At 50.0% G+C, this 27,446-nt stretch overlaps 1 protein-coding gene across 1 annotated transcript in view; it reads left to right on the forward strand.

Annotated features, from left to right (window-relative positions):
- Positions 1–14,532, forward strand: part of Dscaml1 (DS cell adhesion molecule like 1) — a 322,763-nt gene extending 308,231 nt beyond the window's left edge. Inside the window, exons 21-33 of the mRNA XM_074066655.1 lie at positions 1,414–1,567; positions 3,686–3,803; positions 4,072–4,235; positions 4,519–4,617; positions 5,267–5,455; positions 5,911–6,198; positions 7,563–7,718; positions 9,535–9,565; positions 9,722–9,840; positions 10,108–10,260; positions 10,891–11,085; positions 11,720–12,031; positions 13,518–14,532. Coding sequence (XP_073922756.1) covers positions 1,414–1,567; positions 3,686–3,803; positions 4,072–4,235; positions 4,519–4,617; positions 5,267–5,455; positions 5,911–6,198; positions 7,563–7,718; positions 9,535–9,565; positions 9,722–9,840; positions 10,108–10,260; positions 10,891–11,085; positions 11,720–12,031; positions 13,518–13,993 — 2,454 coding nt within the window. The 3' untranslated portion in view covers positions 13,994–14,532. The remainder of the gene's footprint in view (positions 1–1,413; positions 1,568–3,685; positions 3,804–4,071; positions 4,236–4,518; positions 4,618–5,266; positions 5,456–5,910; positions 6,199–7,562; positions 7,719–9,534; positions 9,566–9,721; positions 9,841–10,107; positions 10,261–10,890; positions 11,086–11,719; positions 12,032–13,517) is intronic.
- Positions 14,533–27,446: the final 12,914 nt, after the last annotated feature.

A 27,446-nucleotide genomic window follows, 5' to 3' on the forward strand; every position in this document is an offset into this window, starting at 1 on the left:
CACAGGGTACGCAGAGTAATATCACTTCCTAGTTTTCAGAAGAGAAAACTGGAGCCTCAGGGAGCGTGGGCCTCTGATCACATTCCTGGTAAGAAGCAGGCAAGCGTTGAACAGGTATGAGCTATAGCTTAAAAGGGCTTCCGGACTCCCAGGGCTCAGAGTGGCTCTGCACCTGTCCCCAGCAGGCCTTGGATCAAGGCTAGACCCCCACACACAGTGGAGGCAGGAGGTGGACTCTGCCAGGGAGCTTTGTGTACGCTCTGAGGGATGCCTGTGCCTTCTCCCTAACACCTCCCTGCAGATGGCCTGGGGCCAAAAAGGATGTTTTCTCCTGTTCTAAGTCAACGGCCCCCTCAGCCCTCCCACAAGGCATGGAGAATGTCCCTCTGTGACCCCATAGCTGCCTGGAGGGCTGTCTGTCCACACAAGCGTGCATCTACATGTCCGAGTGTAGGCGAACACATGTTCACGATCCCACGGCTGCAGAGATAACTAATTATTAGCTCTCTCTGGCCCCAAGATCCCCCATCTGTTTTGGAGGCTGCTCCCCCTCCTTAGACTTCCATCCTGATTTCAAAGGGACCCTGGTGCTGTCCTCCCCTCCCTTCCCCTCAGCTGGCCAAAAAATAAAATAAAATGGAAGCCAGCCCCATCCTGCCTGTATCAGGGAAGAGGCTGACAGGAGGTCCGCAAACTAGCGCTTATCAAAAGCTCCTGCTCAAATTCATTTCAATATCTGAGCCTCTGGTTTCCAAGGCAACCTAATCTTTTCATCAAAGCAACTGGTAAAACCACTGGGATCTGATATTGTTTTGTTGGCAACTTGTCAAAACTGTCATTTGGTTAAAAAAATTTTATAGATTTATGTCACCTACAAATATATATGGTGATCTATACCACTAATAGTCATTAATAAAGTGCTTCTGGGTAACCCTCCCACAGTTCCCTCCGCCCCTTCTTGCTGCAGAAGGAAGGAAGGAAGGAGTGTAATTAGACAGCAGGGCTGGGAGGTGACTGAACCGGGGACAGGCCAGGGAGCTTGCCTTTCACCCTGATAAAGCAAAGGCATTGAGCTCCTTCCCAGAAACTCCTGGGGCCCTCTGTCCCCTCCTCCTTTCTCTGACTGTTCCCCCATTGTGTACCCAGAACACCATACTCTGTGGCCTACAGCCACAGGTGCCAGAGCCTGTACCCCTCCGAGAGGTAAACTAAGGCCCATCTTGTCTTAGAGGCTGAGTCCAGCACGAACTCCATCCACTGTGGCTTCAAAACTGGGAAGGAGCGTGCTGGACAGAACCTTGCCTCCTACCTGAGTGGCTGCCTCCTCCCAGCCCTGGCACTGAGGAGGGTGGCAGGCTGGAGGCCAACGGCCTGACTTCTGTCTCTTAGTTGGGCTTTATCTCTGTCCCACAGGCTCCCAGCGAGTATGAGACGAGTCCAGAGCAGCTCTTCTACCGGATCGCCCACCTAAACCGTGGGCAGCAGTACCTGCTGTGGGTGGCTGCTGTCACTTCTGCTGGCCGAGGCAACAGCAGTGAGAAGGTCACCATTGAGCCTGCTGGCAAGGGTGAGAAGCCTGGGCCTTAGAAAGATGGGCAGGAGCTTCCAGAAGCTCCCTTCCAGAATTCTGGTTCCCTAGTTCACGGCACTCTGTCCTCTATCCTGCCTGTGACCTGGCTGTGAGTTGCTGGCCGGCTACTCGCCTCCCTCCTGCATTCACACGCTAGGTCTCTGCTGCCCCCTGACTCTGAGAAGGCTGCAAGACAGACTGTAGCCAGCCCCACGCCCCTCCCCCAACCTTGTTTGATGCACCCAGTTCTCACTCCAGACTCCTTTCTTGGCTTGAAAGGAGGAATCACCCTCATCCCCACCCAAAGCCAAGCCTCCAGAGAGAGAGCCACCTGCTGCAGCCCAGACACCAAAGGCAGAGGGCTCCGTGCTGTCCTTAATCTGTCCACTGGCTCTGGGCTGGCATAAAACCAGGCAGTGAGCCCTGCCGATCCCAGACCTGCACTCAGGTACATCCCACTCTTCACAGGATGACAGTTCTGAACCCCAACCCAAGACCCAAGGAAGCTGCCTGGCTGCCACCTGTCCCAGGCCTAGGGCCTTGGAATTGGCCATAGTAAGCCATGGACTTCAGGTCCTCCATTGACTCTGGGCCCTCCCTTTTACCCAGGCTCTTCTCCCCCACCACCACTACAAAATCACCTGGTTCCCAAGCCTGGATGAGGATAGGATGGTGACTGCTTCAGCCCAACCACCCTCCCTGGGCTTTCTTGAACCTCCCCTGTTTCAAACAGCCCTCTCTACTGTAGGCTCAGAGACAGCAAGCATCCAGCTGAGGATGGGCCAGGGGCTCCCACTTGCTGGCCAGCGGGCTCTATCATCCCATTGTACAGCTAAACAATCTGAGGCCAGAGAGGCTGAGCCTGCACAGGACACCAAGCAGTCTAGGCCAGCTCTCTCTATGGGCCTCAGTGTCTATGACTTCCCCTCCTCTTTCCTGCCAGGAGTTCATATCCTGCAAGAGGGAAGAGGCCTAAAGTCTGCAGTCCTCCCCAGACAGCTGGTACTGGTCCAGAGGCAGGGGCCTGGGAGCCTGGGCTCTTGGCAGAAGTCCATCCCCTGTCCCTGTGGGTATTAAATACAAGACATCCCTACAGGGCTCTGTCCTTCCCAAAACACATGTACATATCTGCCCTGAGAGGTAGGATAGACAAGCATTACTGTCCCTCTTCCCCTCCTCCTCTCCCCTTCCAACACACAAATGCTGAGACGCACAGAACCGCATCTGGCACCAGGTGTCCTCCCTGAGGCCCCCAGGCATCTCTCTGCCCCTGCCCCTTGGAGGCTGTCTTCACTCAGACTCCTCTGCCCCACCATCTCTCCAGTCACTAGGTACTCCCGAGCAGCCCCTCAGACCTTCCCTACCCTCCACAAGCCCAGTTGCCCCAGCACCGCCCCCACAGGAAACCACTGCCTGTTTCCTGCACCCAAACCTCTCTCCCACTCCCCCAGCCCCTCACACTTTCCCTGAGCTATGGGTTTCTCTGGCTCTAAGGCACCACCTCCTTGGTTCCTTTTAGACAGCCCTAATGTGTTCTAGGATACCTGACAGGCCCCACACCTTAGCACTGCAGCCTCTGCATCTTCTGAGGTGCCTGGGTCTCCGTGCCTCTCTCAGGGACATTCCTTGTCTTCTCCTCTATCCTACGCTTGATGACTCCAGGGTGGTGTCACTTCTCTGTGAATCCACGTCCCCCTCTGCCAATGATTCCCAAATCAGTCTCTGGTCCAGACACCCCTCTTAGGCTCCAGAATGCAGACCAGCTGCTTTCTAGCCACCCCACCTGGAGTGGCTTAGTGTGACTGAGTCCTCAGCCTCTCCTGCCCCAATCTGCCCTCCTCCAGTGTCCCTTGTCTCTGTCACCATGGAGATAGCCCAGAATCCTGACAGTCATGCTCACCTCCCCTTCTCTTCCAAAACCAGTCGGACCTCAGGTCTTGTCCTGAGCCCCTAAGCTCCTCCCTCTGCCACACATCCCCTCCAGCCTGCACTCTGGCCCAATTTTGTTTGTGTCCTTCAGGACCACCTCCACTAGGCTTGCATTGTAAATTTGGAAGGACCAGGGGAGTGACAAAGGGTACGAGTGAGGTGGCCCTCATCCTCTCTTCCCTATAGCCCCAGCAAAGATCATCTCTTTTGGGGGCACAGTGACCACACCCTGGATGAAAGATGTCCGTCTGCCTTGCAATTCAGTGGGAGACCCAGCCCCTGCTGTGAAGTGGACCAAGGACAGGTGTGTGGTGGGCTCCTGGAGGGATGGGGTGGTCTCCCTTCCAGCTGCCTCAGTCACCTCCCAGCCCTGTGGAGGCCCTGCAGGGGGCCCAGCCACCTCCCCTCCCAAGGCTATCAGCCACTCCCAGAAAGTGGCTAAGCCAGATCTCAAGATTCCAGGGTCCCCTATGAGCCTCATTCTGCCCCCAGCTCTATTTGTGCCCACTCCCGGATGATGGAGCCCCTGGATAACTGATGCTCTCCATAACCAACCCCTCCCCTCTTGGCAGTGAAGACTCGGCCATCCCCGTGTCCCTAGATGGGCACCGGCTCATCCACACAAACGGCACACTGCTGCTACGTGCTGTGAAGGCTGAGGACTCAGGCTACTACACCTGCACTGCCACCAACACTGGTGGCTTCGACACCATTATTGTCAACCTTCTAGTGCAAGGTGAGACCCTACAAGGCAGGTGACTACAGAAGGAGCAGGAATTCCATCACATGACAGGCAGGGCTGTAGAATGGCAGAAAAGCCAACCCCTGAGTGCTGGGGGAGGACAGAGCTTGGCGGAATAGTAGTGGGGATGGAGAGAAGGCATGGGAGGAGGCAGGAAAATTGGAGCAGAGCAGGGGGTGACACCAGCACATGGTGCCTTCCTACCGTGGGTCCCCGTGCCCCCGTTATCAAGGTGAATTAACCTTTTTTCTGAGGGCTGCTGACTTTCCTGTCACAGTTCCCCCGGACCAACCCCGCCTCACTGTCTCCAAAACCTCAGCTTCATCCATCACCCTGACCTGGATTCCAGGTGACAACGGGGGCAGCTCCATCCGAGGTGAGGAGGGGTGCAAATGAGAATGGGGAGGAGGAATTCTGGAATCCCACCCACTCCTACCTCTTGTCTCCATAACCCCCAGGAAATGATCTGCAGGGCAATTCAGACCACAGGGTCCTCAAGTGTGTGGGGAGTGTACCTGATCCCTTGCTACTCATGAGCTGGTCGTACCTCAAGTCTGTTTTCCTCTCTGGGCCTCAGTCTCCCAATCTAAGTAGACAAATGTACTAGATCAGTGCTTCTCAAACTTGAACATGTACTGGAATCAGCAGGGATTGTGTGAAAAACGCAGCTCCTAGTTCAGTAGGTCTGAGACAGGATGTGAATTTGCATATCTGGGTGATACAGCACTGTCCAGTGGCCCCCTGGAACAGTAGCAAGGGTGTGACAGGCTCTCTTTTAAGCCTCACAGCTCTGGTTTTCTGCTGACCCTAACACTAGAGCTAAGGACAGAGAGCAACAGACTCATCCAGGATGGACCTGAGGTCCTCCAGCTTTGCATCTAACTTGCATATGCCCTCTGAACCACCAAAGACTCCCTCTGCCCCTGCCTGATGCCCCGCCCCCATGGTGCCCACTGTGGAGTCCATGCTGGGCTTCTGCTGCCCTGCCCTGCCCTGCCCACCTGAGCCAGGCCCCTCCTGGGCAGGCTTTGTGCTGCAGTACTCGGTGGACAACAGCGAAGAGTGGAAGGACGTCTTCATCAGCTCCAGCGAGCGGTCCTTCAAGCTAGACAGCCTCAAGTGTGGCACATGGTACAAGGTGAAACTGGCGGCCAAGAACAGTGTGGGCTCAGGGCGCATCAGCGAGATCATCGAAGCCAAGACGCATGGGCGGGGTGAGGCCAGGTTGGGGGTGGCAATGGAGAGAAGGGCCCAGAGGGAGGTGGGTGGTGGAGGCTCCCAGGGCTTTGGGGTGGAAGATGACTGGCATGGGGGACTCCCTGGCTCCAGGGCTCCACCACTGGAGTATGCTTATGACAGAATGGTCATCACCAGGAGTAACGTCCTACCTCGTTTCTGGGGAGGACAGAGGGTGGCGCTCTTCTTCCTCCTTCCCCATATTTCATCCTCCACTGCTGAGGTCTCTCTCCATTCTTCCCTTTCTCCCCTCTCCTCCTTTTCTTCCTTTGCCCCTGAGGCATCCCATTCCCAGCTGTGCCCAGTGGTGATCTCTGAGCCACTGCAGTCCCAGCTGCCTCAGGGAAATAGTTCCCAACTGGTGCAATAGGACAAGTATGCGCCATCCCTGCTCAGGCTCTCTAACCTTTCTTTTTTCCCTCTGGCCCCCCAGAGCCCTCCTTCAGCAAAGACCAACACCTCTTCACTCACATCAACTCCACACATGCTCGGCTTAACCTGCAGGGCTGGAACAACGGGGGCTGCCCCATCACTGCCATCGTACTGGAGTACCGGCCCAAAGGGACATGGACCTGGCAGGGTCTCCGAGCCAACAGCTCTGCAGAGGTGTTTCTGACTGAGCTGAGAGAGGCCACGTGGTACGAGCTGCGCATGAGAGCTTGCAACAGTGCTGGCTGCGGCAACGAGACTGCCCAGTTTGCCACCTTGGACTACGATGGCAGTGAGTTGGGAAGGGACAGCCCAAGGCTGAACAAGGAAGCTGACGGAGTGGCAGACACATAAAGGGATAGGCAAATAGAAATAGAGGTGGGGATGCAGCCAGGGCAAAGGGCTGGCAGACAGGTGGAGCTTCAGGCAGAGAGACAGATTAGCAGCAGGCTGGCAAGTAGACAGATGTACCAGTGGCCAATACAGACAGACAGGCAGACAAAGGTCAGAAACACTAAAGATGGAGGAAGAGCCTTTAAAAGTGCAATTCTTGCTCTCCATTGCTGCAAGGAGGCTGAGAGAGAGAGGAAGGTAGAGGTGTGGCTGAGGTCCTGCCCTCTGAGAACTTTGCTGTCATAGTATATTAGCCAGGACAGAACAGCCTGTGTCACAGTAACAAACACTAAAAGCCTAGTGGCTTAACTCAATGAAGAATTTTCTCTTGCTCTCATTAAGTTCTGTGAGAGTTGGTTGGCCACCACCTTTTAGCTATCCCATCTTGAACATGGAGCCTCCAAAGTCCCAGAAAAACAGAGAAAAGACACACCACTTCCCAACTGCTTTGGCCAGGAGGTGGTGTTCATCATTTCTTTTCACACTCTGTTGTCCAAACAAAAATGGCACTAATCCAAATGCAAGGAAGTCTGAGAAATGTAGACAAACACATGGAGCACCTAACTGGTGCCTGCCACGTAAGGATACCTCGTGTACATGCATGCGCACACACGCACACACACACACACTTGCACACAGATATATTAAAGGAACATAGGAGTATGAATTCTTAGGTTTAGTTTGTAGGTTAGGATTATGTTAAGGAAACAATAAAAATGGTATTAGAAGGAGATGGCCCAACACAAGGGAGGCTTCATGAAAGAACTTAAAAAAGAGGGATCAGGGCTCAGCAGAGGGTTCTGTCAACAGAAAAAGAGGCAAGCACTCAGAGTTAGCAGATACTGCCCACAGGAAGAGGCAGCAGGGAAAGAGTGCAAGGGTTTTAGTCCCTAAAGGATCCCACTGCCCCAACTTTTCCCTTTGTCCCTCCCACCCCCAGCTGGGTATGGGAATTTAAGCCCATCAATCCACCCTCTAGAATTAAACACTGAACCTCAACAAGCAAGAAGCAAACTCTGAGATTTTAGAATTCTATAATGGTACCCAGAGCTCATTAATATAATATAATATAAAAACTTCACAACTCTTCATGGCTGCCCTGCTGCCACCAGAGTTTGGGGGTGGGTCAGAGCTCTGTGCCAGTAGGTGGAGGTCAGAGACCAAGGGCAACAAGAGAAGTCAGCAGACTTCCCTCCTCGGGGGACTTGCTGCACAGCACCCGGCTCATAAGGACAACCTGGTTCTCTTTTTCACCCTATTCAGGCACCATCCCACCCATTAAGTCTGCTCAAGGTGAAGGAGATGATGTGAAGAAGCTGTTCACCATTGGCTGCCCAGTCATCCTGGCCACACTGGGGGTGGCACTGCTCTTCATTGTACGCAAGAAGAGGAAGGAGAAGCGGCTAAAGCGGCTCCGAGGTGGGGGGAGTTTCCTGGAGAGGTTGTTGACTCCTGGTCACACTGGCCGCACTTCAGTGGACCATCCTGGCAACAGGATACTTGTGTCCCCTCAAAGGGAGAGCTGCTACTCAAACCTTCTGCAACATTCTTGGTTGTTTACTGTTTTCTCTATGCCCCTGGGACTTTGTACTGCACCAACCAGGGCTAACATTCATATAGGTGCACACTGGTGAAACCATATTGGTTGTTAAAATATGTAAAATGTTTCATGTTTTTGAAAAATACATCTCTCCAGGACCCTGCTCAGTTCTGACCAGGAAGTTTGCATGGCATGTCAAATACTATATACTTTGAATACCATCCCCTTTTCCAACACCTAATGCTATAGTCTGACATCAATGGGTCTCATGTGCCTCAATGTCCCAGACCCTAATACAGTATCTGGCACTTACTAATTGTTTCATAAGTGTTTACTCGCTCATTTGGAAAGCACTATTGAATTTGCTGTATAGTCGATACCACCAGACATTAGAGATACAGAGGGGACAGGGTATGTTATTACAGAGTTCAGTCTAATTTGAGAAGCCAGGGGACAACAGTACCATGGAAGAGGGGACACTCCCCAGGATGTTCAGTAATTGGGTGGGTGGATGATTCAATGAATGGGCAGATGAAATAACTGGATGGATGAGTGCTTAGATGATTGGATGGATGGTTGGATTCCTGAATGGATGATTGAATAGATGGTTGGATGGAAAGATGGTTTAAAGAAAGGTTGGATGGATAGGTGGTTGGATGGATGGATGAATGGATGGATGGATGGATGGGTGGATGGATGGATGGATGGATGGATGGATGGCTAGTTGAATGACAATATGGATGGACGGTCATATGGTTAGATAAAAAATAGTTGGAATGGTGGGATAGTAAGATGAATAGATGTTTGGATGAGTTGCTTGATGATGGTATGGATGGAAGTCTGAATATATATGTGGAAGGATGGTTAGATGGATGTTGAATGCATAGTCATTTAGATGGGTGTATGAATGGATAGTTGTTTGGATGAATGATTAAATGGCCAGATGGACTGACAGTTGGATCAATGGATGAATAGATGAATGAAAATGTAGATGGATAGTTGGATCAATAGGTAGGTGGTTAATGGTTGAATGGATGGTTGGATGGGTGGGTGGGTGGTTGGATAGACGGTTAGATGGTTGACTGATTGGATACATGCATGCAGCTATCAGGATTCACTTTGATAGGTCATTATCAGCTATCAGGAGTCTAACAGATTAAGTAGGGCTTTTGATTCTCCTCTCTTCCAGTATCAACGCCAATGATATTTTAGGCCCTTCTGAGATAAATCAAGGACTCTCAAATCCATCCATGGACTTTTTGGGGACAGATGCCCTAGAGGAGAAAGTGAAGCCTCTTGACTGATATGAGAATTTAGTCATCTAGAGCTTCCCATTGACACCTCTAACTTGTCCTCCACTATCTTCTCCCCTTCCTGAGATCCTTCACCAATGCCCATTTCCAGTCCACCATTTCCAGCACTTACTATGCCCCTCTCTTTTGGGAAAGACCCCTCTATCAAATTAAAATCTGAGAAAAAGAAAACAGACCTAAGCCAAATCCTGAGATGGGAGCAACTGACTCTCATCCTATTGGGACTGTTTTGTAGGTCTGCACATTTCTTCTTCTGCTTCTTAGAAGACCATTCCCATTTTAGGAAATTCTCCCACCTCCTTCCCCATGCCTCTTCCAATTGTCATCCTGCTCAAACTCCGTTCTCACACAGCACTCTCTTTCTCTCTCTACTGTTTTACAGATGCAAAGAGTTTGGCAGAAATGTTGATAAGGTGGGTATCACATAGCTGCTTCCTCTCTCCTCCCCTGCAGGGGACACAGAAGCTTCCTAGAGTAGGAAACAGGCTGCTAATGTCCTACTATCCTGCAAGGCCCCCTCCCCCAATCCTTTATGGCTGAGCCACCCACCCCTTCCTTTCTCCCCACAGCAAGAACAACCGAAGCTTTGACACTCCTGTGAAAGGGCCACCCCAGGGCCCACGGCTACACATTGACATCCCTAGGGTCCAGCTGCTCATTGAGGACAAGGAGGGCATCAAGCAACTGGGTGAGTGTCAGGTGCCACAGGCTCTTGTCCTGTGATAGGACACAACCTATAGAGGGCAACTATCAGCCCCACAGATCAGCCCCATCAACAGCTCAGCAGCCTTGGAACTTACTGCGGGTTTTCTTGAGGACTAAGTTTCTTTTTTGTTCAATAGGGAGAATTTCTGGCCTTTGTGTGTGGGGGGGGTCTCAGTATTGGATAAGGACAAAGAGAAATTAGGAAGAGAAATTTGGGAAGGATGCCTACTGATTATCCTTCTTCCTCTAGGAGATGACAAGGCCACCATCCCTGTGACGGATGCTGAGTTCAGCCAAGCTGTCAACCCACAGAGCTTCTGTACCGGAGTCTCTTTGCATCACCCAGTCCTTATTCAGAGCACAGGACCCCTCATCGACATGTCTGACATCCGGCCAGGAACTAGTATGCATTAACCCCAGGGAGACAACCCTCATTTCACATATGGGGTCTTGGCATAGCATGGACAGAGGTGCTAAAAAAAAAAAGGTGGGGAGGAGGAATCAGAATGGAATGGAATGGAAGAGTAGAAAAAGCACTGGAATTAGAATCCAGAGACCTTGATTGCAGATTTACAAGCTATGACTTTGGGCATATCACTAACCTTATCTCTGAGCCTCAGTTTCCTTACCTAGAAATTTTGTGAGTGAGGGTTGGCTATTCTTGCTCTCTGAGGGCCTTCTGACTCAAACACTGTAACTCTGGACACAAGGATGGAGTACATCAAGGACTGTAAGGAAGTCAGAAGGCAGCAGGAGAGGGCACCACATTCTCCCCCAGGGGGGAGGAAGATGGGCTGGCTGGGGAAGGCAGGATGTGGTCTACTGCCCCACGCCTCCATTCTGTTGCTTTTCTCCTCTGGGACCAGTTATGTGATCAGGGAAGGCAGCATGGCCAGCCAGCATTCCCAAGGAAGCATCTGTGGCAGCTTCTGCCTCCATCCTTGCTCCCCACTGCCCTTTGTGCTAAGTGCCAGCTGCCCATGCCCAGGAGCCCTCAGCTGGAGGGCGCTAACTCTGGCCTCCCTCGGTGCAGATCCAGTGTCCAGGAAGAATGTGAAATCAGCACACAGCACCCGGAACCGGTATTCAAGCCAGTGGACCTTGACCAAGTGCCAGGCCTCCACACCTGCCCACACCCTCACCTCTGACTGGCGCACTGTGGGCTCCCAGCATGGCGTCACCGTCACAGAGAGTGACAGCTACAGCGCCAGCCTGTCTCAGGACACAGGTGTGCCCAGGGCCATGCCTGCCTCCTGCCCACCCTCTTCCAAGTTCCCCATTTTCCCACTCCTTCCCACCATCTCATGAGGCCCAAGGCGCAAGTCATTTTCATTCCCAGCTGTCCACTGACTCACTGTCAGTGGAGGATAGAAACACTTGACCTCACCAAGCTCTGGATTTTATTTTGCTCTCTCTACAAATTGTTAGAGAAAATGGTGCGCAGGACATTTGCTGGAGAAAAGGCCTAGTGTTGGCAGGTCGGGTGGGGAAAGGGGGGTGAGGTGGGGGGCGGGTTGCTTATTTTCAAGAATCAAAGATGTTCTACCCTTCATTAGCCACTTAGGCCACCACTGCCACCCTCATAGGGGGAACAGTAGGATCTTGTACCCTGGTCCCCTCATAGTCAGGATTTTAGGCTAGTGGATTTTTATTTTGGCTTGGGGTGGTTTTTTTGACAGTACTGGTGCTCAAACTCAGGACTTCACCCTTGCTAGGCAGGCACTCTACTGCTTTGAGCCACTCCGCCAGCCCATGGCCAGACTTCCAGATGGCTGCTGGGGTTAGGGATGAGGGAGCTGCTCCATTTGGTCTCATTAAGTCCCACTCCTCTCCTCTTAATGTCACACCTCCCATGTCCCCAGACAAAGGACGGAACAGCATGGTGTCCACTGAGAGCGCCTCCTCCACTTACGAGGAGCTGGCCCGAGCCTATGAGCACGCCAAGCTGGAGGAGCAGCTGCAGCATGCCAAGTTCGAGATCACCGAGTGCTTCATCTCTGACAGCTCCTCTGACCAGATGACCACGGGCACCAACGAGAATGCTGACAGCATGACATCCATGAGCACACCCTCAGAGCCTGGCATCTGTCGCTTCACCGCCTCCCCACCCAAGCCCCAAGATGCCGACCGGGGCAAGAATGTGGCTGTGCCCATCCCTCACCGGGCCAACAAGAGTGAGTGCTCACACCCTCTCCTGCTATGTGACCTGCCCCCAGCACCATGACCCTGGCTGGATCTTGTCCTACCAGCCTGGATCCTGCCAGCCTAGCTTGGCTCCTTGGTAGTGCAGGGTCGTGCAAAGAGCAGGCCGTATCCTGGCTCAACCTCTTAATATCTCTGTGGCCCTGGGCAAGTCATTTAACCTCTCTGGCCTTAATGTTATTATCTGTAACTTTCAAATGCATTGTCCTATGGGTGTTAAAAATTATCACGACTAATGCATAGGAAGGTCTCATTAAGTAATAATAGTTTCCTTAATCTGAAGCTGTGCCAGGATGGACAGAGACCCGTTATGGGGTCAGCTGCTTCATGGCCTCTGGTGTCAGTGCTGTTTGAACTTAATCCAGAAACAAAGGAGCAAGCCTGGCAGCTCAGCACACTATCAGTGGTCCTACTGCATGGTGAGCAGTGACCTGGCCTGCCTAAGAGCCACCTTCCCCCAAGGGCTCAACCAGAGGGTACACCCTTAAGGTCAGCAGGACAGGTCTAAGATTACCAGAGGGAGTCCATCAACAGATGTTGGTGTCACCATGTGCACAGCCCATGACAAAATGCCGAGTCTGGTCTGTGTAACACTGGCCATGCTAACTGAGACAGAGGCTGGGGACCTCTGGGTCATCCGGAGAGGAGTTATGGCATGTTCAAGGGCTTGAAGATTCTGACCCTGAATGACACCCACCCCTTCTGGCTGTGCAAATTTGCGATTTTTAATCTCTCTGAGCCTCAATCTCCTCACTTGCAAAATGCAAACAAGTCTAACCCAAGCCAGGTGGTCATTGTGGAGATTAAGTGAGACGCTCTAAGCACAGCTGACAGGCAATTGCGGCGCATTTACAGGCAGGTGCTCACAATGCAGAGGGAGTGGGGCCGAGCGCCTGGAAGCAGGTCACCTGGAGGTGATTTAAAAAACTGGGAACGTTGCGCTGAGCAAGGTGGCCCACGTCTGTAATCCATCAACTCAGGAGGTAGAAATGGGGGAATTACAGTTTGAGGCCAGCTCAGGGAAAAACAAAAATTAGGAACGTTGAACCAGAAGAGGGGAGTGAGAGACACATGACATCTGCCTTAGGAAAGAGGGGGACCTGGCTCCTCAGGGGACAGAATCAAGCTCCCCGGGGAAAGTGACAGGGAGTGATGATTCTTCCACAGGGTGAGGAAAAACGCCCGGAAGTCTTCGTCTTTAGAAGTAGGTGCTCTCCACCACCGGAAGCTGCCCAGCCTATAGTGTCTGTTGAATAACACATATCAGTTACTGAGTCACTACTGTGATGTGCCCGTCACGTTTTTCAAGCACTTCCCATACTTAATCTTCTCCCTGTAGGGAAATGTGGTCATCCCTATGTCTCTGATAAGGAAACAGGCTTGGAGAGGTGGCGGGGAGGATGAAGAGGGGGTTCCCAAGGCCCATGTCTCTAATGTCCTTCGCCTCTGTGATTCCAGGTGACTACTGCAACCTGCCCCTATATGCCAAGTCAGAGGCTTTCTTCCGAAAGGCAGATGGGCGAGAGCCCTGCCCTGTGGTCCCACCCCGAGAGGCCTCAATCAGGAACCTGGCTCGAACCTACCACACCCAGGCTCGCCACCTGACCCTGGACCCTGCCAGCAAGCCCTTGGGCCTCCCACACCCAGGAGCCCCCGCTGCTGCCACCACAGCCACCTTACCTCAGAGGACTCTGGCCATGCCGGCCCCCCCAGCTGGCACGGCTCCCCCAGCACCTGGCCCGGCACCTGCTGAGCCCCCTGCTCCCCCCAGTGCTGCCCCTCCGGCCCCCAGCACCGAGCCTCCGCGGGCCGGGGGCCCACACACCAAAATGGGGGGCTCCAGGGACTCACTCCTCGAGATGAGCACATCAGGAGTCGGGCGGTCTCAGAAGCAGGGTGCCGGGACCTATTCTAAATCTTACACCCTGGTGTAGGGACACAGGGAACAGAGCAGTCCCACACCTGGACCTCTGCACCACCAGCCCTCACACACCAACTTGGCTGTCTCCTGCGTTATTTATATTAAACGGACAAAAAAAATGACAGAAGAAACCCCCAAGTCATGAACGCTTGTACATAGAACTCTTTTGTACAAATGAAACTATTTTCTTCTTCTCCATGAAGCCAGGGCACAAAGAATTTGACGGACCAGTCAAATCCCCCACCCCACAAAATATGTGTGGAGAGATATATACATATATAGAGAAACGGAAACACCAACAAAATATATATCTATATATTTCTCTCACCTTTTGAGACAGAGGCACAAAGACAGCAATTTTCCCTCCTTCTCACTGCCCCCCCACAACTAGGTGGTTTTGACAAAGACCAAAATCCCAACTCAGAGTCACTGCATGCTATTTTACTGTTCCAAGAAAACCAGGAGTTGCTTCGATTTGCAGATGCTTATGTGTTAATACCTTTTTCTATGAAAAAAGACCCAGCGCCGTGTGCAATAAAGGTTATGTTTCTATGTGGTGGCTTTTTTCCCATCTGGAGCGGGCCAGGGGGGAGGGTGGAGAGACCTCTGTACCAGGCCTGGGCTTTGACTCAATGCTTGAAGCTTTTTAAAAGACTTTCAGGGAGCCAGGGTACATCCATTGAGCATGTCTTTTCTCAGATCTGGTAGCTGGACTCTAAAAGAGGACCAGCTCTATGGCTTTGAGCAAGCATCTAAACCCCCCTGAGCCACAGTTTCCTATAAGTTAAGGCAACCTCGGTAAGCAGTAGAGAGCCTGGAGTAGGGGAGGAAATCTCCAGTCTTCTCTCTTCCAGGAGAGCACAGAGCAGCGAGGAGAATGTGGCTACGTAAAACCACTAGCAAACAGTTATGCAAGAGGTGCCTATAAGCTGGGAGTGGAGAGGAAGAACTTGTACAGACCTTGGGGATCAGGCCAGCGCCCAAAGTTTTGGGAGAGAGAAGGAGAAAGGTCATTAGAGATCAAAGAATGCAAAGGAAGGAAGGGGGAATGGAGCTCAGCCAAGAGATCAGGCCAGAGGGCACACCAGGTACCTTGCCAGGTTTGAAAGGAGTCAGCAATTAGACTGTGAGGCAAGAGGACAAGTGTCCTACGGAGAAGCAGGCAGGGCTGGGGTAGGTAGCAGTTTCTGTTGACAAGACTCCAGAGACATCAAAGGGAGGCGACCTGTGAACTGAGCCTCCATGGACATGAAGGTTTGGAAAGGCAGAGGAGGGGAAAGACCTCGGGCAGGAGACAAGCAAAAACCCAACGTATGCTGTCCCTAGTCCACGCAAACCTCCCTCCACAGTGACCAGGCCTCTGGCTGAAAGGAAGTGCAAAGAGGGCTCCTGAGCTGAGCACCCCAAGTGCAGGCTGCGATGTGGATCAAGAATCTGGAAGGAAGGTGAGTCTGGGGCTTGCTGTCCCCAGAAGATGACAGAGGACTGGGAAGGGGCCAAAGGCTGGAGAGGGAGGGGAACTGTGTAGCATGCAGGGGGATGACACCCAGTATACTGGGCCACAATGAGACCTTACCTGGGACACACAACCTGTAACACAAGCACCTTCTCAGCAACAATCCAGCCTTGAATACCTCTGAGTAACTAGTATGTGCAGGATGTAAGGAGTCCTGTGCATGAACGACCACATTACCAGGTAAGGGATGTTGGTGCCATAAGGGAGGAAGGGAAGAGACCTGGCTACAGCATGGTGATTACAAGGATCATGGAAAAATGCCCATCTCCTCTGCCACACGCAGGACCCACCCCGGAGAACCAGCTAACATCACCCTGATAAGCAAGGCCCTGCCTTCCAGGTACCTGGTGCCAACCCCACTTGACTCCTTCTCTGGGAGAAGGACATCTCCCAGGGCTACGCACACCATCTGCAGGTCACATCTGGAACTGCAAGCATGATGATCAAACCTAGGAGCTTTGCCTAGAACTTGACTGAGAGTGCCCTGCTTGCTGAAGAATGAGACCCAACTCCAACCAACACAGGGTATGAAAAACTCCTCAGAAGCTGGAGTGGGCAGAAGATGAAGCCGCCCACCTAAGGACTATAAAGGGGACACTATTATGAAAATATATTGTGGAGCTGGGTGCAGTGGCTCAAGCCTGTAATCCTAGCTACTTGGGAAACAGAGATCAGGAGGATCACGGTTTGAGGCTAGCACAGGCAAAAAGTTTGGCAGAGACCATCTCAACCAATGGCTGGGCATGGAGGCGAGCACCTTTCATCTCTGCCACAAGGGAAACACAAATAGGAGAACTGTGGTCCAGGCCAACCAGGGCAGAAAGCAAGACTCCATCTTAAAAAAAAAAAAATTAAAAAAAAAAAACCACAATGTAAAAAGGGCCGGGGTGTGGCTCAAATAGTAGAGTGCCTGTTTAGCAAGCATGAAGCCCTGAGTTCAAACCCCAGTACCACCTAAATAAATAAGCAAAAATACATTGTGGAGCCCTCCCTGTACTACGTGCCAGGTGCTGAACAGAGCACATTCCTCACACTGTCTCTTGCAACCCCACTGGAGATTTTGGAGAAAAGTGTCACAGTTTCCATGGTCAACTGAGAAAGCTGGGGCTTTCAGGAGTTAGGTAATTTATCCACATTAGAGGAGGAGGAAGAGATGGAGATGAACCTTAAACTCATTTGAGTCTCAGTTCTCAACCTCTGAGCTGTGCTGCCTGGCATTCCACTGTTCAGTCTGAGTTTCAGTCCTGCTCCAAAGACACTAAAAGGTTGAAGAGTCCACCAGGTCCAGGTGAGCAAGCTGGACTCACAGGCGAGTAACCAGTTAATACTGAACTGCTTGTAAGCAATTCAGGCAGGTGAGTCAAGATGCAAAGCTGAACAGGACAGGAAATATGGTAAAGGACAGTAACAGAAGGGGAGCTCATCTTGAGGGTTGATGGAGAAGACCTGGAACCCCAGGGGGACTGTGTAGGTTGAGAAGGACTGAGGGAGGCAACAGAATATCAAAACATGAGCTAGTTTAACTTCTGTCCAACTGAGCCAGGCCTCTTGCTATAAAGCACAAGATCTGGGAAAACAGACAGGCTTAGTCAAAATCCAGGAGATTTCATTTATAATAATCTCTACCCTTGGTATGTTCTTTAGCTAAACCAGAGCCTGCCTGTCTGAACCCAGAAGCTAATTCCCAAAGCAGTGAAACCCCTGCTCCTTGGCATTCACCCCCAGCTCATCATCAGCAAATTCTATTTATCTGAGCAATCATCTCAAGCATCTGCTTGGTCCTTCCCAATCTGTCCTTTGTCCACCAAGCAAGACCACCTTGAGAGTGGTGATCCTCCAAGGGTGGTCCACAGACCAGGACCAGCAGCATCGCATCTCTAGGAACTGTAACAAATGCAAAACCTCAGGCTTTATCCCAGACCACTGACTTGAAGTTGTGTTTCACCAACATCCCCAGGCTGACCTGTATGACATGAAAGCTTGAGCAGCCCCCCTGAAAAGCCATCAGAGAGACCACCCTTTGTCTTCCCTCTGCTAACAAACACAGCTAGACCAGGGGTCTCAAACCTAGCTACACACCAGGTTTACTGGAAGAGCTTGTTTAAAAAAATATAGAAGCCCAAATCTCACCAATCCTAACTGAATCAGAATTTGTTGGCATGCAGCCCAGGCATTTGTATTTTTATTATGGTAAAAGACACAGACCATAAAATTCACCACTGTAACCATTTTTAAATGTACAGGTTAGCAGCATTAAGTACACTCACCTTATCAAGCAACCATCATCACCAGCCATCACCACTGTCCATTTTCATCATCCCATAACTCTGTACCTCCGTGACTATCATACCATAATTCTGAACCATCAGCAGCTCCCCATTTCCTCCTCCTCCCAACCCTGGAAACTATTCTGCTTTCTGTGGAATAAGGTTTTACCCATTCTAGATGCCTCGTGTAAGTGGAGTCATGCAGTATCTGCCCTTTTGTATGGCGCCTAGGTCCACTTAGCATAATGACTTCAAGCTTAATCCATGTTGCAGCTTAAATAAAAATTCTTTTTTCCTTTTTTTATTAGCATACATTAATAGTACAAGGGGGTTTCATTGTGATAATCCCATAGATGCTTACAGTGTACTTTGAACAAGTTCACCTCCTCTATTGTATTGCCTTAAGCCCTCTCCCTGCCTCCCTTTTCCCAAGGCTTTTATTGTTGGCTTTTGTTATGCTATCTTCATCTATTTATATATATTTATAAAGTGTACTTCATCCTCTTCACTCCAGCACCCTCTTCCCCACCCCACCATCCCTCCAGACAGCCCATTTTTTATATGTATGTCCTATTAATATTAGTATTATTTTAGGTCTAGATTTCACATTTAAGCAAAAACATGCGCTATTTGTCTTTTTGAGCTTGGCTTATCTTGATGGACATGACGATCTCCACTTCCATCCATCTTCCTTCAAAAGACATTTCCTTCTTCTTTGTGGCTGAATAATACTCCGTGGTGTATATGTAGCACATTTTCTGCATCCATTCATTGGTTGTTGGGCACCTAGGTTGATTTTGCACCTTGGCTATTGTGAATAGTGCTGTGTTATATCAGAATTCCATTCCTATTTAAGAATGAATAACATCCCATTGTATGTCTTTGCCACATTTTGCTTATCCATTCCTCTGTTGATGACACTGGTTATTTATATCCTTTGATTGTTGTGAATGATATTCCACTTTCATCTCTTTTAGGTTTACACCAAGAAGTAGAGTTGCCAGATTACTTGGTAACTCTATATTTAACTTTTGAGAAGTTGACAAACTGTTTTCCACCAAGCAGCTATAGTTTCTCCATTTGAGATGATACCCAAGCATTTGTTCATTCCCCATATACCCCAGAACACTTTCAAAGGCACTGAGCGAGTCACTGGAGGTGCAAACGCCCTGTGGTTCTCCTGCCCTTAAGGAACTCACTGGTTGAGGATAGGTAAGACACCTAAAAAATTAGCTAGCATTTGTTGCCCTCAACGCAGAGAAACTAAAGCAGATACCTTAAAAGCAACTGAGGCCAATAGGAGAAGGGGACCAGGAACTAGAGAAAAGGTTAGATCAAGAAGAATTAACCTAGAAGGTAACACACACGCACAGGAAATTAATGTGAGTCAACTCCCTGTATAGCTGTCCTTATCTCAACTAGCAAAAACACTTCTTCCTTCCTATTATTGTTTATACTCTCTCTTCAACAAAATTAGAGATAAGGGCAAAATAGTTTCTGCCGGGTATTGAGGGGGTGGGGGGGAGAGAGAGGGGGCGGGGTAGGTGGTAAGGGAGGGGGGTGGGGGCAGGGGGGAGAAATGACCCAAGCATTGTATACACATATGAATAAAAATAATTAATTAATTAATTAAAATACAAAAGAAAAAAAAAAAGGAGCTCACTGGTGCGGGTAGAAATTGGCAGAGACCTATGGCGAGAAGCCTGGGGGCAGGGACATCAGGAATGGTCCCCTGTCTGCCAAAGCCTCATGCTCCCAGTCCACAGAGCACAGGTATTCCTTGGAAGTGGCTACCTCACCATGACTACAGTTCCAGGCCCTCTGACTTCCAGATCTAGATCGACATGAGACCGAGCGCTGACCAGTGGAACGTGGTAGAAGTGATATACACTCATAAAAATCTCCCTAGTCATCCTCTGCTGTCCCCAGTTGGCGTCAATGCCTGCAGTAAACTTGGTAACCACTTACTGAAGATGGCAGAGCTTCTACCAGGCTGGGCTCTGCATATCTGTTCAGAGAAGAGGTCTTTCTACCCTTGCTAATGCTGAGTGAGCTTTCTATGAACAATAAATAAACTTTTTTGTGTGTGAGACTGGGATTTGAACTCAGGGTTTCTTGCTTGCAACACAGGCACTCTACCACTTGAGCCACTCCTCTAGTGCAGTTTGCTCTGATTATTTTGGAGGTAGGGTCTCTCAAACTATTTGCCCAGACTGGCCTCAAACCAAGACACTCCTGATCTCAGCCTCCCAAGTAGCTAGGATTACAGATGTGAGCCACCTGCGCCTGGCTAGAAAGAAACTTAATGTATTAAGCTACTGAATGAGCATATCTTAACTTATGCAGGAGGTAAAAGGAAACTTGGCCTTCCATGGAAGTCCTCCCTTGATAGCCAGGTCTGGCCTTTTCCCCCGTGCCACCTCCCCTCCCCTACATACTGGATTCCAGTGTAGGCAGAGTTGGACAATAGTCACTGGAGAGCTGGGAGAGGAGGAGGGGATCTGAGGTCTGTGGGAGAGAAGGATAGGAGGGCGGGGTTCTGCCCTTCCTCCCAGGATCCACGACTTCTCCTGGGCAGGGGAAGCAGCACTCTCAAGCAGAAGAGGGAACACTGCCAGCTGTGTATTACCCCAGAGGTTATACCCCATGTGTATAACCCATGTGTCTCAGAATCACTTTGTCCAACTTCCAGTCAAACCCTGAATTCCTTCTGCAATCAGTAAGGGTTGTCTGGCCATCCCGTGCATACCTCTTACTAGGGTTTGAATATCCCCAAAGGTTCATGTGTTGGGAACTTAATCCCCAAAGTCATATACTAATGGTATTTGGATGTGAGGTCTTTAGGAGGTAATTAGGGTTAGATGAGGTGGTGAAAGTAAGGACCCAAGATGGCATTAGTGGCTTTAGAAGAGAGGCCTGAGCTGGCACACTTGTTTCATATCACCATGTTAGGATGCAGCAAGAAGGCCCTACCAGATGCCAAGCATGCTCCGTGCCATGCTCTTTTGAAATTCCCAGCTTCCAGAACAGTGAGAAAATAAATGTCTCTGCTTTAGAAATTACCCAGTCTCTAGTGCTTTGTTATACAGCAACAGAAAACAGACACTTCCACCTCTGGATAGCTCTGCTAGCAAAGTCTTACGCCATCCTTGGGCTGCTCCCTCTGACTTCCACCCAAAGGCTGCTACCATGGCTCCTTGAAGACCCAGAAAACAAGTTTCATTCTTCCCATGTGGCAACCTTCCACCTGCAGTCCTTGAACACTGTTCTTAGCTGACGAACTTCCCAAGGATAGAGGACAGTCCTTCTCCTTCCCACTGACACCCACGACAGTGCCTGACTTATCAGGAGCATAACATGTGTTAGCTGTAGATGGATGGAGAGTAAGTAGTGGGAAATATAAACAGAGAGTAGGAGACAGTGAAAACCCAGATAGTGGCATCACTGCCTATGTCTGCCCTGCATGGTGGGCAGAGGAGGACCATACCACCCTAGGCCCTTGGTCCTGCATGCCTGTGGCTGTCTAAGCCCCAGCAGCACCTTGGTGACATATGGTATCTCCATGGGGCTCTGATGAATTTGGGCTCAGCATCCCAGCAGCCGCCACCAGCCACCTCCCTCGCACAGGTACTTGGATGACATATGACTGCCATACCCTGGCTCATACCCACCCTCTTCCCAACACCTCTCAGGCTCTGAGACCCTCCAAGGAGACTAGAGAACAGTGCAGGCCTCCTACCACCAAGTCGCCCTCTCTGCCACCTGTCCCAATCCTGCAGAACCCCCAGGTTTGGTTTCATGGAGCTGAGCAGAGAACAAATCTACCAAACCCAGCAGAGCTTCACTGTAGGAGGCAGGGTGTTGTAGGGTTGCACAGGGGTCCCTGCATAGTCCCCAGGCAGTGGGAGCCTAAGGAACAGCACCCACAAAGCCAGGGAGACAGGCAACAGGAAAGCCTACTGCCATGGAGCGCAAACCGTGTGGCTTGCACTTTGCCAGGCACAGGGCCAAGAAGGGAGACAGGGAGTCAGTGGCTTCCCTAGGGGTGTGGAGTGATCCTATGCTCAGACAAAGATGCCGGAGCTCAGCCTCTGGATGCTCAGCTGCCCAAAGCACAGAGAAGGTAAGCCACAGAGCACAGGACTGTGAGACTCAGCAACACCCCAGGCCGCCTCCTTCCCCAGGAGCAGGGAGCCAAAATTTTAACCAGGTCTTTTGGAAACCTAACCTAGAACCTTAGAGCCAGACTTTCTTCCAAGCTGACATAATAGGTAATCAAACAAATCCTATCTCCACTCCTTGCCTTTGCCCCTTCCCAGTCCTGGGTTCAGGTGCCCACAGCTCTCCCAGCAGTCCTACAGGGTCCCTGGAGAGAGTGGCTGGGCCTGTGTCTTCACAGACAAGAGGCCATGAAGGAAACATAATGCCATGGCAAACTTTGTCCTTACTAGATTGTTCTCTGTGTCCAAGACTTTTGTTGTTATATGGCAAGTTGTTCAGGTTCCAGACACAGTTCCTGACTATCCTGTAGGGGAGATGACAGACAGCAGCAGCTCTCCCTTAGTGAGTCTTACTGTTGTTGAGCACTGTTCTGAGGACTCTTTTTAATTCTCAAAGCCACTTTACGGGACAGGTGCTGCTATTAATCCCTTATACGGAAGTGAAAAGTGAAGCACAGAAAGGATGAAGTGGGAACCCTTATTTGACTCACATTCCCTCTACTGTTAAACCTAAGAGGCGGGTCCACCAACTGTCCCTCTGCTGCCTACCTCCCTAGAGCAGGTATCCCTCTCCTTTGTGGAGACACTCAAAAGATGCCTCCAGTTCCCTCCGCTCCATGCCAGAGCAAGAGCCAAAGGCAGGCTGATCTCTCCCATCCTCAAAGGATTTTTAAAACAAGCAGTTTGACCTGCACTATGTCCTGCCAGAGTCACGTGCAGGAGGCCTGTTCTGGTCATCACACACTGGGGCACCAACAGTCCACAGTAGCTCTGCAACCCAGCACCCTGGGCTCCATCTCAAGGAGCCCTGGAACCATAGCCTGAGCCTAAGAGTGAGAGAGCATTGCTGGGGGCTCCCACCAGCCCCAGCCTGAGACCAGGAAAGGAAGAGAAACAGTTATCAGACCCATCAGGCAGAGGACCTTCCAAGGAGGCCATGGGGGATTCTGCAGGAGGAAGGAGGATCCAAGCTTTGATGTTGATCTGGGGGGCTCAGAAGATATGCCACCAGATCTTCTAAAGCACTGGCAACCATCAGGGTGATTAAGTGTGATGCGGACAGTGTAAGGTGATCCAAAGACAAGAACTGGGACACTTCCTAGCCTAGGAAAGAGGTCCTAATCCACAATGGGACTAAATGCTCCACTGAGGGTGTCTGTCCTGACCCAGAAAGTTGATGAGGAATCCTTGGCCACTTCCTCTCCTCCCACCTGATAGAACACATTACTACATTCTGAATTACAAAGACTCACATTTACAAATGTCTGCCACCGCCCCCCCCATCTGTACACTGATGTGAGGTGAGCTTATGCCAACAGGGCACCAGCACCCTCCTTTTCTTCTTTCAGAGTGACACCAATGTGTCTCTTATAAACTACCGGCTCCCATCTCAATGGACTGACTTATTAGAAACAAGGTCACAGACAATGTGCGTGTGCTGGTCCTTGTGAATAGGAAGCCTTTGGGAATAGGAAACCAAGAGTACATTCTAATTTTCCAACTGAGACATGGAAAGGAAGGGGAGTCCTGGCTTCCTGCTGTTGGGGTCCCCCAACATAACACATATTTACAGTACTTTCACTCAGCTCCACACACCTGCTGGATAGAGCCAATGCCATGGAGGAGGCAGGTGGGGAAGGAGAGCTGGAGAAGAAAGCAGGAACAGGGGACTTTCCAATTCAGCAGGGCACAATGATGACAGATTCTCCAATTTCCCCCCATCACTTCCCCACCTGGCCCCCAAAAAGCTGCTGGTAAGACCAGCAGTCACTTCCTGGCACTCTCCCCACCTAAGCCCCATCACAGTTCCCCAGCATCCCTCTGTAACAAACCCCCCAAGTCCTACCCAAGGCAGACCCTGAAGAGTTGTGAGGCTGAGGCAGCCACTCTGCTCCATCCTCAAGTGTGGATTCAAGCTTTGATCAGGAAAACAGGACCAGAAAGGACTCTTTTGGGTGACAGAGCTTATAGGCAGCACAGCCCAAGTAAGCCAGGCATTCTAAGGCCAGGGTTACTTGACCACACTCACACAGCTATTTTGTGTGGAAGTGTTTGTGGGAATGGGGGACCAATCATCATTCCCAACATCACTCCCTTAAAAAGTCAGGATGTGCATGGTCACTCATACCTGAAATTCCAACTACTCTGGAGGCAGCGATGGGGAAGGATCAGTTCAAGGCCAGCCTCAGCAAAAAAGCAAGACCCCCATCTCAACGCCAGGCATGGTGGCACACACAGGTAGGAGGATCAAGGTCTGAGGCCTGCCCCACACGAAAACACAAAACCCTACCTGAAAAATAAACAAAGCAAAAAAGAGCTAGGCACCAGGCGCCAGTGGCTCACACCTGTAATCCTAGCTTCTTGGGAGGCTGAGATCAGGAAGATCGCAGTTCAAGGCCAACCCAGGCAAATAGTTTGGAAGAACCCAACTCTAAAATAAGCAGAGCATAATGGGCTAGAGGTGTCGCTCAAGAGGCAGAGCACTTGCCTCACAAGCAAGAAGCCCTAAATTCAAGCCATAGTATCATTAAAAAAAAAGTTATCAAACATCTCACAACAGAACTTTGATCCTACGTTAAGAATGACCTGTACCCCACCAACAAAGGGAAGAGAATCAAGTGTTCCTCTGTTCTCACAATTGCATACTCTGTAGAAGGAACTGTATTTGTTACCTTCAAGGAGGAGCACCACTTGGCTGATAGCTGGACTGACTTTTGTACCATTTGAGCATTGAGCCATATGAACTTATGGCCCATTCAAAGTAAATACCAATACTTTTGTCCTGAAGCCCCAGGATGGGGAGTCAGGACTCCTGGTTCTGGCCCCAACTCTGCCACTCACCAACTGCTGCAAATTGGAGCTCACATAATATCTCTAGGTCATTTCCTCTAGTGTAAAACATGAGTGCGTCAAACCAGTGATCTGTGAGGCCTCAGCTATAGACTGAACATTTGTGTCCCTTGCCCAATTCATATGTTGAAATCTAAACCCCAATGTGATGGCATTAGAAGGTGATTAGACATGAAGATGAATGGGACTAGTGCATTCATAGAGGACCTAAGAGACCACAGTTTTACCTTTCTACCACGTAAGGTCACAGGTAGAAAGCGCCATATTTGAACCAGGAAGCAGGCTCTCACCAGTCGCCAAATTTGATAGCACCTTGATCCTAGACTTCCAGCCTCCAGAACTGTAAGAAATAAATTTCTGTTGTTTCTAAGCCACCCAGTTTATAGTATTTGGCAGGACATGGTGCTAGAGACTGAACCCAGGGCCTCACACATGCTAAGCACACACCGTACCAGTGACCCTCAGCCCCATGGTATTTTCTTACAGGAGCCCAGACTGACAGCCCCTTTCTACTCCAAAAGTCTACAGTTTTGGACTCCTAGCTACAGTACAAAATTTGAGGGTAGAAATGGGACAAGTCTTGTGAAAAAGTCCCTTTGAAGCTGGGTGCCCATGGCTGACGCCTGTAATCCTAGCTACTTAGGAAGCTGAAATTGAGAGGATCAAGATTCAAAGCCAGCCCAGGCAAAGAGTTCACGAGACCCCTATATCCAAAAACAACCAGAGCAAAATGGATTGGAGGGGTGGGTCAAAAGGTAGAGTGCCATTGCGGCGCTATTCACAATAGCCAAGTTATGGAAACAGCCAAGATGCCCCACCACTGACGAATGGATTAAGAAAATGTGGTATCTATACACAATGGAATTTTATGCAGCCATGAAGAAGAACGAAATGTTATCATTCGCTGGTAAATGGATGGAATTGGAGAACATCATTCTGAGTGAGGTTAGCCTGGCTCAAAAGACCAAAAATCGTATGTTCTCCCTCATATGTGGACATTAGATCAAGGGCAAACACAACAAGGGGATTGGACTATGAGCACATGATAAAAGCGAGAGTAGGAAAAGGGGAACAGGTACTAGAGAAAAGGTTAGATCAAAAAGAATTAACCTAGAAGGTAACACCCACGCACAGGAAATCAATGTGAGTCAATGCCCTGTATAGCTATCCTTATCTCAACCAGCAAAACCCCTTGTTCCTTCCTATGATTGCTTATACTCTCTCTACAACAAAATTAGAGATAAGGGCAAAATAGTTTCTGCTGGGTATTGAGGGGGGGGAGCGGGAGGGGGCGGAGCGTGTGGTAAGGGAGGGGGTGGGGGCAGGGGGAAGAAATGAACCAAGCCTTGTATGCACATATGAATAATAAAAGAAAAATGAAAAAAAAAAAAAAAAGGTAGAGTGCCTACTTTACAAGTGCCTGCTTTTCAAGTATGAAGCCTTGAGTTCAAACCCCAATTAAAAAAAAAAAAAAAAGTTCCTTTGTAAACTCTGGTCTAGGAAGGTTTTGTGTGCCCCCTGCCCTGAAGCCACCCCATTTCTAGATCCCAGGTCTTTAGACCAAGTTGCCCAGAAAAGCGCAGTGAGTCAGGAGGAAGACAGGAGGTGCTAACAGGGAGCAGGGCCAACAGAACTTGACTTTCAGAGAAATATGGATCTGGTTCAAGTCCTGATTATTAGCTGTGTGACACACTATCATGATTTAACCTCTCTGAGCGTAAATTTTCTCATCTATAAGGTAAGAATACCAACTTCAAAGGGTTAAGACTACACGAACATGAAAAGCACATAGCCCGCAGAAGGGGTTCAACAGATGCCAACTTGCTTGTTTCCTCCCTTCTTCCTTCCTTCCTAGAAGTGGGGACACTGGGCTGAGCTCTTTTGTGTTTCAAGTTGGTTTTCATGTGCAAACCTATGAAGCATAGTCACCTCAGTTGGTTCTCCTAGCAATTTTGTTGTTACAGATCCAAGACAGTATATAGGCTGTGCATCCACTAGAACAGAAAAAACCCCGCCTAATTTTGCCAGCTTAAAACTTGGCGGGAGGGGAGCTTAGCTTTCATTTATCTGCATAGAAGGAAGCCCACAGACCTATGGGAAATGACATGCCATAGGTCGTCAGCTGGTGAGTGGAAAGGAGGAGCAGCAAAGGGAGGGATAGAAAATGTCAGCACTTTCTGAGGACTGGCAGTGGGTAGAGGGAACTCTGGGGGAGCAGGGAGAGTGCAGGGCACCACACTTTACTGGGGACCCCAGACACTTAGAGGCCTTTGAACTTTGGCTTCTACTCATCCATAAAAATGGAGCAGAAAATATCTGCTCCATCAATGTCTACATTGTTGAGATGATTAAATCAGATACCCAGGGAAGTGTTCATGAATAGTAATTTTTCCTTCCTCTCTTCTCAGAAGGAAACATCCAAAAGAGGACACATTCGCATGACTACTTTGTAGAAAATGGACCTGCAGAGATTTAATTGATGCAGAAAACACAGGATTGTCACCAGAGTTGGTCATATCACATGAGCTATTCCCAAAGCACACAGAATGAGCCAAATAACAAAATGAATTTTTTCTGTGTATGGTCGGCTGATGCCGAAAATATCTCAAAAAA

Source organism: Castor canadensis, chromosome 2, assembly GCF_047511655.1.
Source record: "Castor canadensis chromosome 2, mCasCan1.hap1v2, whole genome shotgun sequence".
Classification (NCBI taxonomy): domain Eukaryota; kingdom Metazoa; phylum Chordata; class Mammalia; order Rodentia; family Castoridae; genus Castor; species Castor canadensis.